The sequence below is a fragment of the Spermophilus citellus genome (genome assembly GCF_964194105.1).
Source record: "Spermophilus citellus genome assembly, chromosome: 6".
Lineage (NCBI taxonomy): Eukaryota > Metazoa > Chordata > Mammalia > Rodentia > Sciuridae > Spermophilus > Spermophilus citellus.
Window position 1 is genome coordinate 97773329 of NC_138187.1, and position 16591 is coordinate 97789919.

At 37.8% G+C, this 16591-nt stretch overlaps 1 protein-coding gene across 5 annotated transcripts in view; it reads left to right on the plus strand.

Annotated features, from left to right (window-relative positions):
- Positions 1–878: 878 nt before the first annotated feature.
- The window catches only part of HEATR1 (HEAT repeat containing 1), a 47938-nt gene continuing 32225 nt past the window's right edge, over positions 879–16591 (plus strand). The window contains exons 1-17 of one of the 5 annotated variants that reach the window (XM_081296936.1): positions 880–1954; positions 2037–2217; positions 2475–2643; positions 3181–3397; positions 4438–4579; positions 6029–6130; positions 6548–6688; positions 8311–8522; positions 8652–8785; positions 10139–10241; positions 11343–11453; positions 12130–12247; positions 13204–13311; positions 14141–14236; positions 14618–14706; positions 15559–15770; positions 16246–16367. In XM_081296936.1, the coding sequence (XP_081153062.1) occupies positions 2502–2643; positions 3181–3397; positions 4438–4579; positions 6029–6130; positions 6548–6688; positions 8311–8522; positions 8652–8785; positions 10139–10241; positions 11343–11453; positions 12130–12247; positions 13204–13311; positions 14141–14236; positions 14618–14706; positions 15559–15770; positions 16246–16367 (2049 nt within the window). In that variant the 5' untranslated portion in view covers positions 880–1954; positions 2037–2217; positions 2475–2501. Of the gene's footprint in view, positions 2218–2474; positions 2644–3180; positions 3398–4437; positions 4580–6028; positions 6131–6547; positions 6689–8310; positions 8523–8651; positions 8786–10138; positions 10242–11342; positions 11454–12129; positions 12248–13203; positions 13312–14140; positions 14237–14617; positions 14707–15558; positions 15771–16245; positions 16368–16591 lie in introns of all 5 variants that reach the window. The other 4 variants (XM_081296937.1, XM_081296938.1, XM_081296939.1 and 1 more) reach the window with 4 other exon arrangements.

Genomic DNA, 16591 nt, shown 5'->3' on the forward strand with positions numbered 1-16591 from the left:
AAAACAACTAGGAACAAATTCAAAGAATTGTTTTAAAATGGAGAAAACACAAATCATGATCACCATGTATTTTCCAAACCAAAGCTTTTTATAAAAAAAATCATTTATGAACTTTTTATTTATTTCCCTTTTTAATTTCCTAGCCTACTTCCAAAGTAAAATTTAGCATGGCACTCTGTACCATTGTAAGAGTAAAAGAAATTGAAGTTAAAGTGTAAAAGACCAGGCATTGTAAAGTTTCTAAGCAGCAAGGTCTGAGTTAAAAAGTGAAGGACCAGGTATTGTTAAATTCCTCTGCTACACCCCAAACCTGAAATTCCTGTAGCTGTAAGGACAATGCCCGGAACTGCCCAGTAAATATTCCCCCTGACCCTCTGGTTGTTTAATAACCTAGGACCCTGTGTAGCCTGGCATGTAGGCATTCAAGGCCCAAACCAATCAGTTTGAATGTGTACCCCGCTTAGGAGTGACCAATCACCCCCGCCAGCCCTGTTCCCGCCAATGAATGTACTAATCAAGTCTAAGAATTGTTGTTTGATTTTCCCCGGCGGTGTAAGGTGATTTGTTAAAGGAGACTGTGATGTGTGTAAAGTCCCCGCCCTCCCCAAAAAGTGTACTTAAGCACTGCTCAACCCCTGCCCGGGGGCTCTGGGCTGCTCTCCCTTCTTGAGTGGCCACGGAGCCCCAGCATGCTGGAATCTCAATAAATCCCCCTCTGCCAATTGCATGAGTGGTCTCTTGGTGGTCCCTCACACCATTAGAGCCAACAGAGAAGACTGAACCAAATATCTGTAGTACATTTTCCAAATTCACTTTGATAAAGCCTTTAAAAATGTATAAAGGATTTTTTTTTTCAGATAAAATAAAGAAGAAAATAGGCCTGATTTTCATTCTTTACTTACTACTCAAAACTAATTGCTTTTATAAAGGTAAAATTCCTGAGAAAGAACAAATTCCTACGAGAGCTGTGGGTCAGGATGAAATAGCCTCCTGCACTTTCCTGTCATCTTTACAAGGCTATCAACACCCGGGAAAAGGTAGATTAATAACTACCTGCAGAAATAACCGAAGACAACCTGTGGCTGTCGTGAGTGCCCTTAAAACAACCCAACAACAAAAGATTTGAACAAATGGGACAAAATCCGCAGAAAGCACAGGAAAGGGGAGCCCCTGTATTTGTTCGTGTCTCCGACATTCTCTTGGGAAGAGGGGTACGCAAAGACTGGCGCGCTCCGCGACTGAAATGGATGCTACCACCGACTGGCAGGCACCCGAGGCACCCAGCGCCCTCAGTCCGCGCAGGCTGCGAGAGGCCACCCTGCCTGGCATTACCACGCAGTCCTGAAAGCCAGCTTAGTAGGTCGGGGCGTGGGACCTTTCGGCCAGGCCAGCGCGGGACGCCCGCACCGTGCACGCCCGGGGCCGGGCTGCGGGGGCGCCCTCGCTGAGAGGGAGCCAACCGCGGGCGCTGGACACTGTGTGTGGACTGGAGGGAGAGTTGCTCCTACACGTTCATTTGCTGAAAGTCACCAGGCGTTCAAATGATCGGGTGCGTTCACAGTTTGTAAATGACCCCTCCCCGCCTGCCCTCCGGGAAGGCGCACCAAACAGCCGCAGCGGGGCCGGGGCTTGGAGCGGCTCGTCTCAGGAAATTCTCGGCCCGACCCCACTTCACAGAGAAAGTAACAAACTCAGAGACAACAAGCTGAGGTGGAGCGGCACAAACGGAAGGCGCGGCGCTGAGATCTGAACCCGCGATGCGACATTACGCTACACTGCACACGGCTGCTGGATAGTTGCGTACTGAGTGAATGCGGCTACAGATCCTTAGAGTTTGCAAAAAGCCTCGCCGGAGGCTGACACCCTGACGCTAGCCGTTGAGTACAAGGCCGCCGCTCCAGAGCGAGGGAGCAGAAAGCCACAGCAGAAGACCCTCAGCCAGCTGGGAGGCGGGGTGCGTCAACAGAGCTTCGCGGCGGGGAGGCGGGGCTGGCTCCTCTGTGTCTCATAATATTGTACCTTTTCTCTTGCCGTAGATCCCGGAACCGGAAGCTCCTCTGAAATTTGGGATAGATTTCCGGTCGAGGGCTAGGCTCGCTGATGCCACGTGGTAGTCCCTGTGAGGTGTTTTTGGCTTCCAAGTCCTGTTGAAATTCAGCGCTTCAGGTGAAGAGCTGCTTGGTGTGGCTGCGGGCCGGGGCGCTGTGCCGCGGGAAGGTAAGGCGTCCCTGGGGTTGGGGTGTTCGTGGGGTTCGGGGTCGAAGAAAGCTTTGGCGCGGCCGGGACTGGAGCCCGCGGTTGACGCTCTTGTCGGGGTGTTTGCAAGTCGGGGTCGGCGACTCCGGGTCAGCCGATTCATGCGTGCTGCAGGGCGCTGCGTGCGAGGAAAGCTGCGTGCACCGGCGGCATTGGCAGCTTTCAGAGGAGCCTCCTGTAGTTTTGCACGCACTTCTCCCAACGGTTGTGTTTCTTAGTGTTTTTAGAAGTCGCTGGCGTGAAAGATGACGTCCTTAGCCCAGCAGCTGCAACGACTCGCACTCCCTCAGAGTGATCCCAGTCTCTTATCTAGAGATGAAGTTGCCTCTTTGTTGTTTGACCCCAAGGAAGCGGCCACCATCGACAGGGACACCGCCTTTGCCATCGGTGAGCCACCCTTAACTTTGGAAAGGGCTTTGAAGAGTTTGTTTTCGGAGCGTTGCTGTATTTCTTGTTTTCTCTTTTGCCCTGCTTTCTTCCCTAGCATTTGTAATGTGATAACTTTACCTTGTGCTAGGTACTTGAAACATATTTAGGTAGTGGTATCTGAGTCTCAGGAACAAGAAGCAAGATTAGGAAGGTAAACTAAAACATAAAAAGGAAGAATAGTTTAAAAGGGACTGGGGTTGTGCTGGTGGGATGGAGAAGTCTTCCAGGAGGAGTGGCCTAGTTTTTGTAGAGGATATTTAAACAGGATTTAAGAAAGCAAGAAGAAAAGTTGCTTCTGCCCTGAAGTACTTTCTTTTCTCCTGCTTAATGACATAGGATTAAGTCTGTGTGTTGAAAACTAGAAATCTGTTTGGAACTACATTGTGTGTTACACATGCTAAAAGAATTCATAGACTTTCAGACTAAGTAAAACTGTAAAAAGGATGGGATGAGTTTACTCAAAGAGACTTGTTAAATAAACCTACCTTTTCCTAGGATGCACTGGCCTGGAAGAGCTGCTTGGAATTGATCCTGCCTTTGAGCAGTTTGAAGCACCATTGTTCAGCCAGCTAGCAAAGACCTTGGAACGCAGTGTTCAGACCAAAGCCGTGAACAAACAGCTGGATGAAAATATTTCATTATTTCTTATTCATTTGTCCCCTTACTTCCTGCTTAAGCCAGCACATAAGTGTCTGGAGTGGTTGATTCACAGGTAGCTGAATTACAGAAATAACTGTGGGCTGGCCTCTTTTAAAAAATTAAGTAGTTGAAGACCCCTTACTATTTATAGCTGAAAGATTAGATATGTTGAGAGCTTAATATGTCTAGAACTTGAAATAAGCATGTTCTTCTGATAAAACACTCTGATGTAAGATCCATTTGTTTTAAACTCATTAAGTAGTCTAAGGAGCTCTAACAACAGAACTGGAGTATACATGAAGTTTGTTTCTAAGATCTGATCTTTCATCTGCTTTGGAAATTGTTAGTAAGTTTTCTGTTCATTTCCTCATTGATTGGAATCATATTAGAGCTTACATATTTTTGTTTTTGTTCCCGTATATGTATTTTAGAAGTAGAAAAATTTTCATTTCACTAATGGAGATGAGCAAGTATAGTAGTTTTCTTTTAAAAGAAAACCTAATTTTAACTTGGAGCTTCTGATTACTAGAACATTAGAGGTAAAAGGGAGTTCAGAAGTGAATAAAATTTCTCTTTGTTGTCTAGCACTTAGTTTCTCCCAAATACATCCTTAATATAAGAACTTTTGCGTTTGATTTTTCATTTATTTCTTTGTGGAACTAATTTATTCAACAAATACTTTGATACACAGATAAGTAGCTTACTCTTGGATACTATTTTGAAATAAATGTCTTAGTAAAGATTTATGTAAAATTTGGGGCAGGGTAGCTTGGAGTCATTGAGGAAAGAAACTATGGAAAAAATAACATGTTGGCTAATTCTAAAGTATATGTAAAACTAATAAAAGGCAAAGCAGTGTGGTAATGTAAGAAAAAGTACATATAAAGGCGTAGGACAGTTAGATGTAAGAGGGAACACTTGCCTGGAGACTTAGGAAAAGCACCTTGAGAAAGAAGCAAGGTGTGAGCTAGGTTCTGAAGACTGAGAAGAATTTAATGTATCTTCCAGAATTATCTCCTACATTCTAGGTATTTTTAGCTCATTGGTATGTAATTTGGACATATCGGGAAATGTAAATTTTGTGTCAATTTGAATTGTTTGCTTTTTCCTCAGATTTCACATCCATCTTTATAATCAAGATAGCCTCATTGGTTGTGTTCTGCCATACCATGAGACAAGAATATTTGTGCGGGTTATACAACTTCTAAAAATTCATAATCCAAAGCACAAGTGGTTCTGGTTGTTCCCAGTTAAGGTATGATTATTAAATGATGTATGTCTTTATGTAATCATTACAAACCTTGATTAAGGAGTGTAATTTGGAAAAAAATAAGTTCTTTATGCTCCTGGAGATAGTTCAGATATTATCTATATTTTATTTTCTGACTTCCAGTTGAAATTAACTAATAGCATCTGGCATTTATTTAGGACCTGGACATCAGTCTAGGCATTTTACGTTATATTTTCTTAAATTCTTATAGAACTGTTTTTTTACTGATGAAGACAGGCTCAGAAAATTAAGTTACTTGCTAGAGTTCATATGACTATAAAGTTCAGAGTTGGGATTTGAATCCCAATCTGATGTTAACAGCCTGTGTCTTTTTCCACTGCTCTATGATGTTTGGCATTTTATGTTTTGGAACTGAAGAAGTTGGAGATGATGAAAGACCAAAATTAAAAGGATAAGGATAAGTTGAAAAGCTCCCAGAAATTACAAAAATTATGAATAAGGTGTTAGAAGTTGATTTACAAATGAATAAAGGATAGTTGCCTAGCAGAAAGGGTCTGTGTAAGATCAGAAAACACAGAATTAAAGTAAAACCACTGACTTGCCATTAGCACTTTGCAACACGTAAGTATATGTTGTTAGTTGGTAATTAAATATGCTATATTGAGCCTGGTAATCCAGCTGAGAAGAGGGCACATGAGCATAAAAGTAGCCATGAAACTGAAACTGCAGAAAATTCGACAGATGATCATGGTGATGTCACCAATCAGAATGAGTTAAAGGAAAGGAATGAGGAATTTTGAATTCAAAGGAGAATTTAAGAATCTGGCTATAAAGCACTTGAACTACAGTGTCAAAAAGGCCAACCTAGGACGGGGTTGTGGCTCAGTGGTAGAGTACTTGCCTAGAGTGTGTGAGGCACTGATCTGCACACACAAACTCTACTACTTCCTAGAAGCTTGTATTTGAGGTATCCAAACCTCATTCTTCATAAAGGTTACTCCAGATTCTCCTTTCATTGATTTATTCAGTGTTTGAGCACTCCATACAGACTGTGTACAATGCTGGGTGGTATGAGTAATGATGTAATCTGGGCAGGTTCCTGGTCTATTTTCTTTACTAGCATTTTTGCAAAGCAGTGGTAAACCATATCACATTAACTCAGAAATCAAATACAACCAGTAGAATTACTAAGAAGCTAGAGAATACAGCTTTATATAAATACATACCAAAATGTGACATATGCTAAGTATTTTCCACTGAGTTCTTTGCCTTCGTTGTTGGCCTGCTTTTTTGGATTTCTGGAGTCTGCATAGTTTTATTTATTTATTTATTTATTTATTTATAATTAATGGTATGAGATTAAATTTTGTACTCATGAACTTCAGCAGTATAAAGACATAATTAGGGTAGGTACTTGAAAATAATCAATTGATGAATATCCTTAATATCTTGGGGTTTTTTTGTCAATAACAGCAATCAGGAGTGCCCTTAGCTAAGGGCACCTTGATTACTCATTGCTACAAAGATCTGGGATTCATGGATTTCATTTGTAGCCTGGTGACCAAGTCTGCGAAGGTGAGTAGTGTATTGTTTCGTGCATGTTTGAGTCCATGAAATGGTTGCCTGCTCTGAAAGAAGAAGACATACTAAATAAAGCCTTACCTAAGAATAATGGAATTTGAAGAAATTCCTTTTGTTAAATGTTATGCTGTGTTGGAGCATGAACAGTTTAAGTCTTTTGTCACCAAAGGTGTTTTTCTACAAAGATAAATAAGTCTGTTCCTTGTCATATTCTAGGTAATGGTGATCATTTAAACAAAGAAACATCTAAAAATATCAGGAAGATTGTTAGGCTTTTCATTCTTGTCCTATTGTGTACTTGTTGTTACAAATGTAAAAATTAAAATGTCAGAGTAGGTCAGGAGAGCTATTAAATATTTTTGTGTCTTCATCTACACCCCTGCATTTTTGGTTTTTTGTTCCTTGTTTCAGGTATTTGCTGAGTGTCCAGGAAGCTCTGCTCAGTTGCGTGTGCTCTTGGCTTTTTATGCTTCTACCATCGTGTCTGCTCTAGTGGCTGCTGAGGACGTATCAGACAGTGTTGTTGCCAAACTATTTCCATATATCCAAAAGGTTGGTCCTGTTAATATGTCAAGTATTTTGTACTTAATGGAATTTAATGGAATTTTCTTGATTTCGAAAATTTCATTTAAGTAAAAATGTTTTTAAGTGTACATTTTATTTTAGATGATTGTTAAAATTTAATCTTTATGTAAAAATATATGATTTTTTTTCAGACCTTAATTAGGTTTTTAAGAATAACTATTGGGCTGAGCACAGTCCTATAATCCCAGTTGCTGCAGTCTGGCTGGGCACAGAATCACAAGCCACTCAAGCAGGAACAAAACTTTATTTTTGAAAATTCTAGGGCTAGGGAGCTTGAAACAAAAACAAAATAAATCAAAACAAGAACACATTGTTTTTTGAAATGGTCACCCATTCTGTAGCCTTCCGTCAGGGGCGAGCAATTTTACTCACCTCCAAGCTTCAGGCGTCCCCCGCACGGGCCACCAATTGCCGCAGTCTGGCTGGGCACAGAATCACAAGCCACTCAAGCAGGAACAAAATTATTTTTGAAAATGCCGCCAATACCCCATACACGTCCGGGCAGAAGCCGGTCCACCCACGCGGTGGTGTTCTACCGGAACCCCAGAACAACTTCCTGCCCCGGAATTCCCTCCTACTGTACTTCCCCAACCAATGGGAACTCTCCAGGAGTCCTGTAGCAGGCCCAGGTGAACAGCAGGAGTCCAATATCCATATGAATGCAAATCTTAACATAATCATATCTCAATGGCTAGCTGGCATCACCTTACAACCAAAAGTGCCATGCGTCGTATTACTTGGCTATGGCTCTTAGCACCCAGTGACTTAGGAGGCTGAGGCAGGAGGATTGCAAGTTGAAAGCAAACCGTAGCAACTTAGCAAGACCCTATCTCAAAATAAAAAATTTTTTAAAGGGACTGGGTATGTGGCTCAGTGGTAAAGTGCCCGTGGTTTAATCTCTGATAACCAAAAAAGAGAGAGAGAATAATTGTTGGCTCTATAGCCCAGCTGCAGTCTTACAGATCTATAACTTTAGCAGTCTCTTTACTGGAAAGAGAAGAGCAGACAGTCTTCAGGGTGCAGACATGCATCTGTTCTCTTTGCACTGGCTTCTGCTTCTCGGACTTTCTTTCTCTCAGGTGGCCTTTTTGCCGGCTGACTTCATAGAATCCTTTGAGGCTCACTTCCCACAATTGTCCCAATGTTCTTCATCAGGTGTTTTTTTAACTTCTGTTAGTGATCTGATTGAAGTCTCCCTTCCACAGATAGGGAGCATGTTGGTTCCTGTCAGGATGCATAGTGTATGTATGAGTTAGAAGATTTCAGAGATCTCTTCTTTCATCTAAGAGATGCATTTCATCCCTGGGTCCACTCAGGAATGGGCTCAATTAGTGGATTTTCTACTTCTAAGAATGATTAGTTAATTGTCCTTGTGCGTAGGTAGGTGTTATTAATATCTACTTTGATATATTTTTAAAATTTTATTTTTAATGGGCACATTAAACATAAGAATTATTTATGGGGTATCATGTGATGTTTTGATACACATATATGTGATGTAATAATTTGTTATGGTAAAAGTAACATTTTAAGTGGAAGAAAATAACCCTTATGCTTGGTCATTTTCCTTATATTTCAAAAATATGTAGGGATTAAAATCATCTTTACCAGATTACAGAGCTGCAACATACATGATAATATGTCAGATTTCTGTAAAAGTGACAATGGAAGATACAGTCATTAATTCACTGGCATCACAGATCATCAGAACGTTGACTAAGGTACCCTCCTTGGTCAAGGATGGATTAGGTTGCTTGATCGTTCTTCTGCAGAGACAGAAGCCAGAGAGCCTTGGGAAAAAGTAAGTCAATGAACTGAGAAATGATGCTAGTTGAGTGAACTTAGTTATTTTGCATAATTTTTGTGAGATGACTTTTTATATTGCTGCTTGTCTCACTTGTCAACCTCATATGTACTTGCTTCTTCAAAGGCCTTTTCCTCATTTGTGTAATGTTCCCGATCTTACTGCAATACTTTACGGTATTTCTGAAACACATGATGTCAGTCCTCTTCTACGTTATATGCTTCCTCATCTGGTGGTTGCCCTGACTCATCACATTGCAGGTACATAGTTGTATGTTTATGTTCAGAGCTTACTTTCTAAAATGTGACTCTTGATAGGGACCACACTCTGGTTAATACCTTCAGATCATTTAAAATTCCCACCGTCTAATTGTTTCCATGCAACTTACCTGTTGTTCTTATGTGAGAAATATTTGGGATGGGAGAGATCCTGGAATTACTAAGTGATTTCTGAGAATTCTATAAAATAGTCTCTACACGAAAAAAGACCATGGGATTATGTTAAAGTATATTACTCAGTAGAATTTTTCCTTCTCCTTTAGGTACTTAATGATCTTTAGTGATTAATTTACACTAAATATCCAGCTGCCAAAAATTTTTTTTCTTCTGAGAGTCATTAAAATATAAGTCCAGCCAGGCATGGAGGCACTTGCTTGTTAATCCCAGTGGCTCAGGAGACTGAGGCAGGAGGATTATAAATTCAAAGCCAGCCTCAGCAACGTAGGGAGCCCCTGAGCAACTTAGTAAGACCCTGACTCTAGAAAAAAATATCAAAACAGACTGGGGATGTGGCTTCGTGGTTAAGTGCTCCTGGGTTAAATCCTTGGTACCAAAAAGAAAAAAAAAGTTCAAGAAAATCTCATGCATAAAAAATACCAATTATTAAAAAAAAAAGATTAATTAGAAAGTAGTTAAGTAGTTATTTGCATATTTGTTTTTATCCTTTAATAAACACAGAAATAATGAGGAAATACATGGTCCTCTTGCTACTTGGAGAATACTAAGAAAGACTTCTTTAAAATTATGTCAGTCTGTTGGACAGTAAGATCTGCACAACTGAATCTTGGTGTAAATCTTGCATTTCAGAGAAATGGCTAGCATAAATGAAAATGTGTTCTTTGTCTCTAATGATGATGAGTAATGTAATCCCAGGCTTTGAAACAGCATCTAATATTAGATCCACGTTTATAGTAAATCTAAACTAGAAAGTGATAACCTTGGCTCGTAAGGAGCTATCACAGTGGAAGTATAGCCTGTTTTCAGATACAGTTTATAAGAGCTGGGCTCATGCCCCAGCTTCACCACTAACTTCTAATGGGACCTGGTAGTATTTGTTGTCAACAAGTATTCTCATACTATGTTCATAATAAAACAGAAGTGCAAAAATTTTAGTCTTTGTATCCTCCTGCTCCCAATATAGAGAGTTTCAGATAAAGATAAAATGGTTTGAGAAATATAAATAGATCATACATCTTTAAAAATAGGTAGAAGGCTAAATGTCAATTTATATCTTCAAAAATTACTTTTAGAAAAATTTTCTGCTATAAGTAAATTTTATCATGTGAGCATGCAAAAGAATTTCTCCTGACTCAATTTGATTTGTTACATATTAAGGAGAAAAAACTGAAGAAGGAGATGGTCAAATCTATAAGACACTCTTGGAATCTATACTTACAAAAATATCACTGAAGAACAATGTAGACCACTTGTTAGCCAGGTAAGCTATTGTTTTTAACATGCTTCTGATTTTCATGCCTGTGTCTCAATCAGTATTTGTTTCAGCATTAGTTAGCAACAGCAAAAACAGCAAAAGTAAGTTTTCTATTTGCCTTTATAGCTTATAGAAAGAAAAGATAATGGGTAAGCTAAATTGAATGCAATTTGTTGTTGTTTAAAATTACTACTAAATTGGGTGCAGTGGCACACACCTGTAATCCCAGCAGCTTGATCTCAAGTTCAAAGCCAGCCTCAGCAAAAGTGAGACACTAAGCAACTCAGTGAGACCCTATCCCTAAATAAAATACAAAATGGGGCTGGGGATGTGGCTTAGTGGTTCAGTACCCTTAAGTTCAATCTCCAGTACTCCCCCCCAAAAAGTTTCAACACTATTGGAACTCATTTGGAAACTTAATATGGGGATAAGCATGCAGTAAAGATTATTTCTAGCTAGGCATGGTGGTACATATCTGAAATTCCAGCTGTTTGGGAAGCTGAGTTGGAGGATCACTTGAGTTCATGAGTTAAGGCCAACCTGGGCAACACTGTAAAGACCTATCTCAAAAAAACAACAAAATTGTATGTTCCTTTTTTTCTTTTCCTAATTAAAGAGCAACTTGGTAACAGTTGCAGTAGATTAGAATCCTGCTTCCACCCTTCCACTAGAGCAGTAAGTTCTGGAGGTCAGACCCTGGATCTATTTTTGCCATTGTGTGAGGTTGACAGGGACCTGTCTGCTGATGTGCATCATTTGTCCCCTTGCTCAGTGGTTGGGCTGAGAGTTAAATGACAGTGTACATGTGAAGGCTTAGTTTAGACTTGAGAATGAGAATGGGGTTTAAAATTAAAAATCCCAATCTTCCTTTTCTGGTATATAAGGGCTGAGGGTTGGCTTTTTTGCTATTTATTTGGACCTCAGACAAATTGGAAGATGTCTTATGCTTTAGTTTGTTTTTTTTTAAATCAGTAAAAGAGGTTTTATAATTTCTAACTCATACAAGTATGACAATCAGAGATAATATTTGTAAAGTACCTAGGTCATAGGAAGGACTGAATGAATAATAATTCTCCTATGTGTTGATATTTCTACTTCCTTTTTCAGCCTTCTTTTTGAAGAGTATATTTCATATTGTTCACAGGAAGAAATTGATCCTCATAAAGTGTCTTTGCTTAATGAACAATTTCTTCCACTCATCAGACTGTTGGAAAGCAAGTAAGTTCTCTTGTGTTTGTGCTCTTTGTTCATGTATACTTCCTCCTATTCTGTGAAGATAAACGTTCACAGATCATATCTTAATATATTTTAAGTTGTAAAGAGACTTCATATTTTTTCCTTTCCATGAAGATACAAGAATAGGAATTAAATATATTTGAAATACAAAAGGAAATAGGGCATGTACAACCAGAAAAATGAGAAGTTATACTTCATTTATGTATGGTATGTTAAAATGCATTCTACTGTCAAATATAACTAGTTACAGAAAAAAATGCAAGGAAAAAAAGAAAATAGGTGTTGAATGGGGACTGTGGAGAGTGTAACTTTTTTTTTAGAGAGAGACTATTTTGTTCTTGAAGCTATAAGGGTACCAAACTTGATCATTTGATTTTATATATACCATTTGTTAAATTAATTTTTTAAAAGTTTTTTTTTTAGTTGTTGATGGACCTTTATTTTATTTATTTATTTTTTTTGTGATGCTGAGTGCCTCACATATGCTGGGCAAGCACTCTATCAGTGTGCTACAACCCCAGCCTTCATTTGTTAAATTCAAAGTTTCACTTTCAGTTATTTTTAAAATTTCATTTCTATTTCTTTTCTTTATACGTGTATGGTGTATATGGTTAGTAACTTTCTTAAGAAGTGAATGAACTCTTCAATCTCTTCCTAGGTACCCCAGCACATTAGATGTTGTGTTAGAGGATCACCTAAAAGAAATTACAGCTCTTAAAAAACAGGAACTTTTTCACCAATTTATTTCTCTTTCCACAAGTGGAGGAAAGTATCAGGTATGTTGTTCTTCTATAGAGGAATTGTGATTTTTAGTAAATAGACATTATGTGGTTGCTTGAAGAGCTGCAGATGGAAATGTCCTATTCTCCTTCCTTCTGGAAAAAAAATCAGAAACGAGACTGAACAGTTTGCCTGCTTGTTTGATGTAAGGCTCAGAAGCAAGTATTGAAGAAAGTACAGTAATTTTAAATAACTGAACATGATGCATTATTTCATGAAAACAGTTGTTGGGGAATTTCACATATGGCGTTCATTAACAGTCACCAGAAGATGATGCTTCTTGTCTTTCTCTGGGTCTGTGCTTTAATTGTAGTATTCACTGGCTCCATGTGGCCGTTTTCAGTTATGATTAGGATAGATGATGATCATGGTAGGACTTCCAAAATCTGGTGCTTCCGTCCTAGGTTTTTATGTTAGAAGTTAGACGTGTAAGCAGAAGTTCTTACAATTAGCCTTGAAAATGGGTATTATGAAGGGAATATGATAGGTTTAGTTTTTCTCTTACATAATTAGACTTTTATCTTTAACAGTATTGCATTTCCAAATCTTGGGTTGATAGGTAGATTTCCTTTAGTCTGATTACATTTATTAATTAAATTGTCATTAATTTGATTCTCAGATTTATGTTCCACTAATTTTGAGACTTTTTGTTTTGGGGTTCTGTTCACTCTGAAATAGGTATCTGTAAAAAGGGTAGAGTTACTTCATAGAATTTCTTCACTAAATTGAACCTACTCATACACACAAGTACACACAAAATACAACCATTAACCGTACAAATGTTTTCATCTGTTGTGATTCACCATGTTCTGGAGACAATTTTGCTTTACTTTTTGTTTTTGTAGTTTTAGATGGGTGTAATTGAATATGTTGTGCATTTTGGGGTATTTTTATTACGGTTCGTATGCTGCTCAGATTAGATGAGATTATTGGATATTTTTGTTACCTACAGATTTTAGCAGATTCTGATACTTCCTTGATGCTTAGTCTGAATCATCCACTTGCTCCTGTGCGACTTCTGGCGGTTAATCATCTGAAAAATGTCATGAGAACATCAAAGGTTTGTGTCAGATAATTTTCAGTTGTGATTTCTTTGACATTCTGATGAGCAGAATAATTTTAGAATAAGAAATTGAAGTTATCATTAAGAATTGATATTGTATATAGTTATTATAAGTAATAATTTAAAGCAACTTTAGGATCTGTGAAAATGTTCTTCAAAGGTGGTTGATTTAATACTGAAGTTCTGAGAAATGCTTTATTTTGATGCATTTTTTTTTTAAATATTTATTTTTTAGTTGTAGTTGGACACAGTGTTTTTTATTTATTTATTTATTTATTTATTTATTTTTATGTGGTGCTGAGGATCAAACCCAGGGCCTCGCACATGCTAGGCAGGCGCTCTACTGATGAGCCATAACCCCAGCCCTAGTGTGTGTTTTTAAGCCTCTAGCAACCTTTTGAGTTAGATGTTCTTATGAGCAATCCTATTTCACAGGCAACAGTGCAGCCCAGAATTAGGGAACTTGCCGAAGGTCTCGTACCTAGTGGACAGTAGAGTTTGGATTTAAACCTGGACATTCTTGCTCTTTAGTCTGTATATTTCAATATCTGGGCTCTTGTTTTAACAAGATCAGCTCCTTACTTTAAAATGGATTATAAATATAATCCAGTTCCTTCAGTGGAAACCGGAAGAAGTTTTTTTAATAAACTAATCTTATAAGGCCCATGATAGATTGCCCCATTCCTATGTGTTTGACTTTTTTCCTCCAGTACTTGGGCCTGTGATTGGGATTCTGGAGTGCTTTTCAAAAAACTGCTCTTCCTTTCTGGCTAGTCTTGTGAGGTTTATAGCAGCAACTGGATTAATTTGTTTTTCTCTTGCTCAGGAAGGCATTGATGAATCTTTCATAAAAGAAGCTATTTTAACCCGATTAGGTGATGATAACATAGATGTTGTTTTGTCGGCTCTGGGTGCTTTTGAGGTGAGTAAATTTGTTGTTTGTGGGTGTATACATTTTGTAAATATTTTACTGCTCTTCTGACATTATTCTCTGCTGTAGACTGGAATATATTTGGAAATTATTACTCCATTGGAAATTTGTTCACTTGAGAGCACAGACTTAAGTCTGCTTTAGAGGAAGCTCAGAGAAGTAATTAGACTTTACAGTTATCAGTTGCAATACCATGGGACCATAGAAAATTGGGTAATGAGTGCCACTTTTGAGAAATTGTTCTCATAAACTTCATACTGGGATTGTTAGGAAAAATTCACCATAAATCATTATTTTTTAAAGTTCATTTTAGAAACATCATATATGTTTGAGGCAAGTAAATATTTGCTCTTGGGTTTTTTCCCCCTCTAGATTTTCCAGCAACACTTTAGTGCAGAAGTGACTGTTTCAAATCTTCTGAATCTCTTTCAAAGAGCAGAACTTTCAAAGAATAGGAAGTGGTATGTGTTCATTTCTCTTCATGCTCTTTTGAATGGAGTTCTTGTACCAAGTACAAATTGATTTTCTTTCTTTTTTTTTTTAATTTTTAACTAATAATTTAGTTATGTGGCCTTTTGGTTGTGGTAGTAGGAAAGATCCTAATGTAATGTCTTCTTGCATTTTATACCTAATTTAGGTTTATGTGTATTCTTCATAATTTCTGTGTATGAAATTTTTAAATAAAATACAAAAGTATGTCATATACTAATAATATATATTAATATGTGGTGTGTTAAGATATAATAAATTTTGTAGGATGAAGCGTTTTCTGATTTTTTTTTACTCTATACTACTTTTACATAATTATTACTTTGTAATTGAATACAGATATAAATAAGTTCAGAGGCACTTGGTATCTTCTGGTAGTATTTGATGAGCTCTGGTTATTTCATTTTGGGCACATAAGCATTTTCCAGCTCCTTAGAGCATGAGACCGTGGCTTTGTGTCTGTCATATAGATATTTCTCACATTAATATGTATATATGATGATATAGGATGTGCTTAGTTAATTTTTTGAATGTATGAGTGAATCTTTGGTAAGTAGAGAAGTTGAGATATGCAATTTGATATGTATTATAGTTGACGTTGATTTTTAATATTTTTTAATTGACAAGATAACATAAGGTGATTTATAAAAATGTTTACATATATAAAAAGGTAACTCCTTTATTAGCATGGATTTTAAGAGATGTTTCTGAATAATACTTTTTTGGTAAGGAGATATTGTCAGTTGAACTATAAACAACATGATGATTAATTTTTACTGAAGTCTTGAACATGTCTCAACAAAACATGCTCATGCATCTCTTAGGTACAGGGCCCTTGAGATAGCAGCAGATGTACTAATTAGAGAAGAGATACTAAGTGGAAATGATCAGTTGTCAAATCAGGTGGTTGTGCATTTGCTGCCTTTCCTGGTCATCACTGATGATGATGTAGGATCTGCTGAAGTGAAAATTGCTTCGTATTTATCAAAATCGGGAATTTGCTCTCTGCATCCTCTGTTAAAAGGCTGGAAAGAAGGTAAGAAATTTAGGTGGGTTTTAGAAAAAGCAACAGGTAACACTTTAAAGATATTTAAATTTAAAACTGTCTGTATTCACTATTTGAATAAATTGTGTTTATTTTACCTCAGCACGATTTTTTAAAAAATATTGCCAAGATGAAAAATATACAACAGGGGCTGGGCACAGTGGTGCACCCCTGTAATTCTAGCAGCTAGGGAAGCTGAGGAGGAGGATAGTGAGTTCAAAGCCAGCTTCAGCAACTTAGTGAGGCCCTGTCTCTAAATATAAAAAAGGGCTGGAGATGTGGCTTAATCCTTCATACCACAAAAAAAAGAAGAAAAGGAAGTTGACTCAGATATTCAGAACTGGATAAGAAAGAAAAAGCAAACCTTTGAAGAGCAATACTAGAATTTTTACACAAATTCCTTATTTTACACAGTTCTATATATGAGTGTTAGTGGCATGAGGACACTATTCATGATTTTTTACAGCTCTTGAAAGTGTGATTAAAAGCACAAAATCAGGAAAACTGAGTGGTGTAGCAAATCAGAAGATGATTCAAGTGTTGGCTGGCAATATAAATTCAGGAGACCCTTCTTCAATGTTGGTAATGGTAGGTGTCTATTGACGTCCACCCCAGCTTTCCTTCTCATGCTCTTGTTAAACTCTCTGCTTCTGTTTTTTTAGATTTTTCTTATTTCCATTCTTGAATATACTGATTATCTTACTTAAAACAAGTAAAATGTTGTTCAGATATTTTCCAGAATATTTGAGCGCCTTGGTATATCATTCTTTTCACTGTGGTTCTGAATTGGACTAGTGAGAATAATGTGTTCT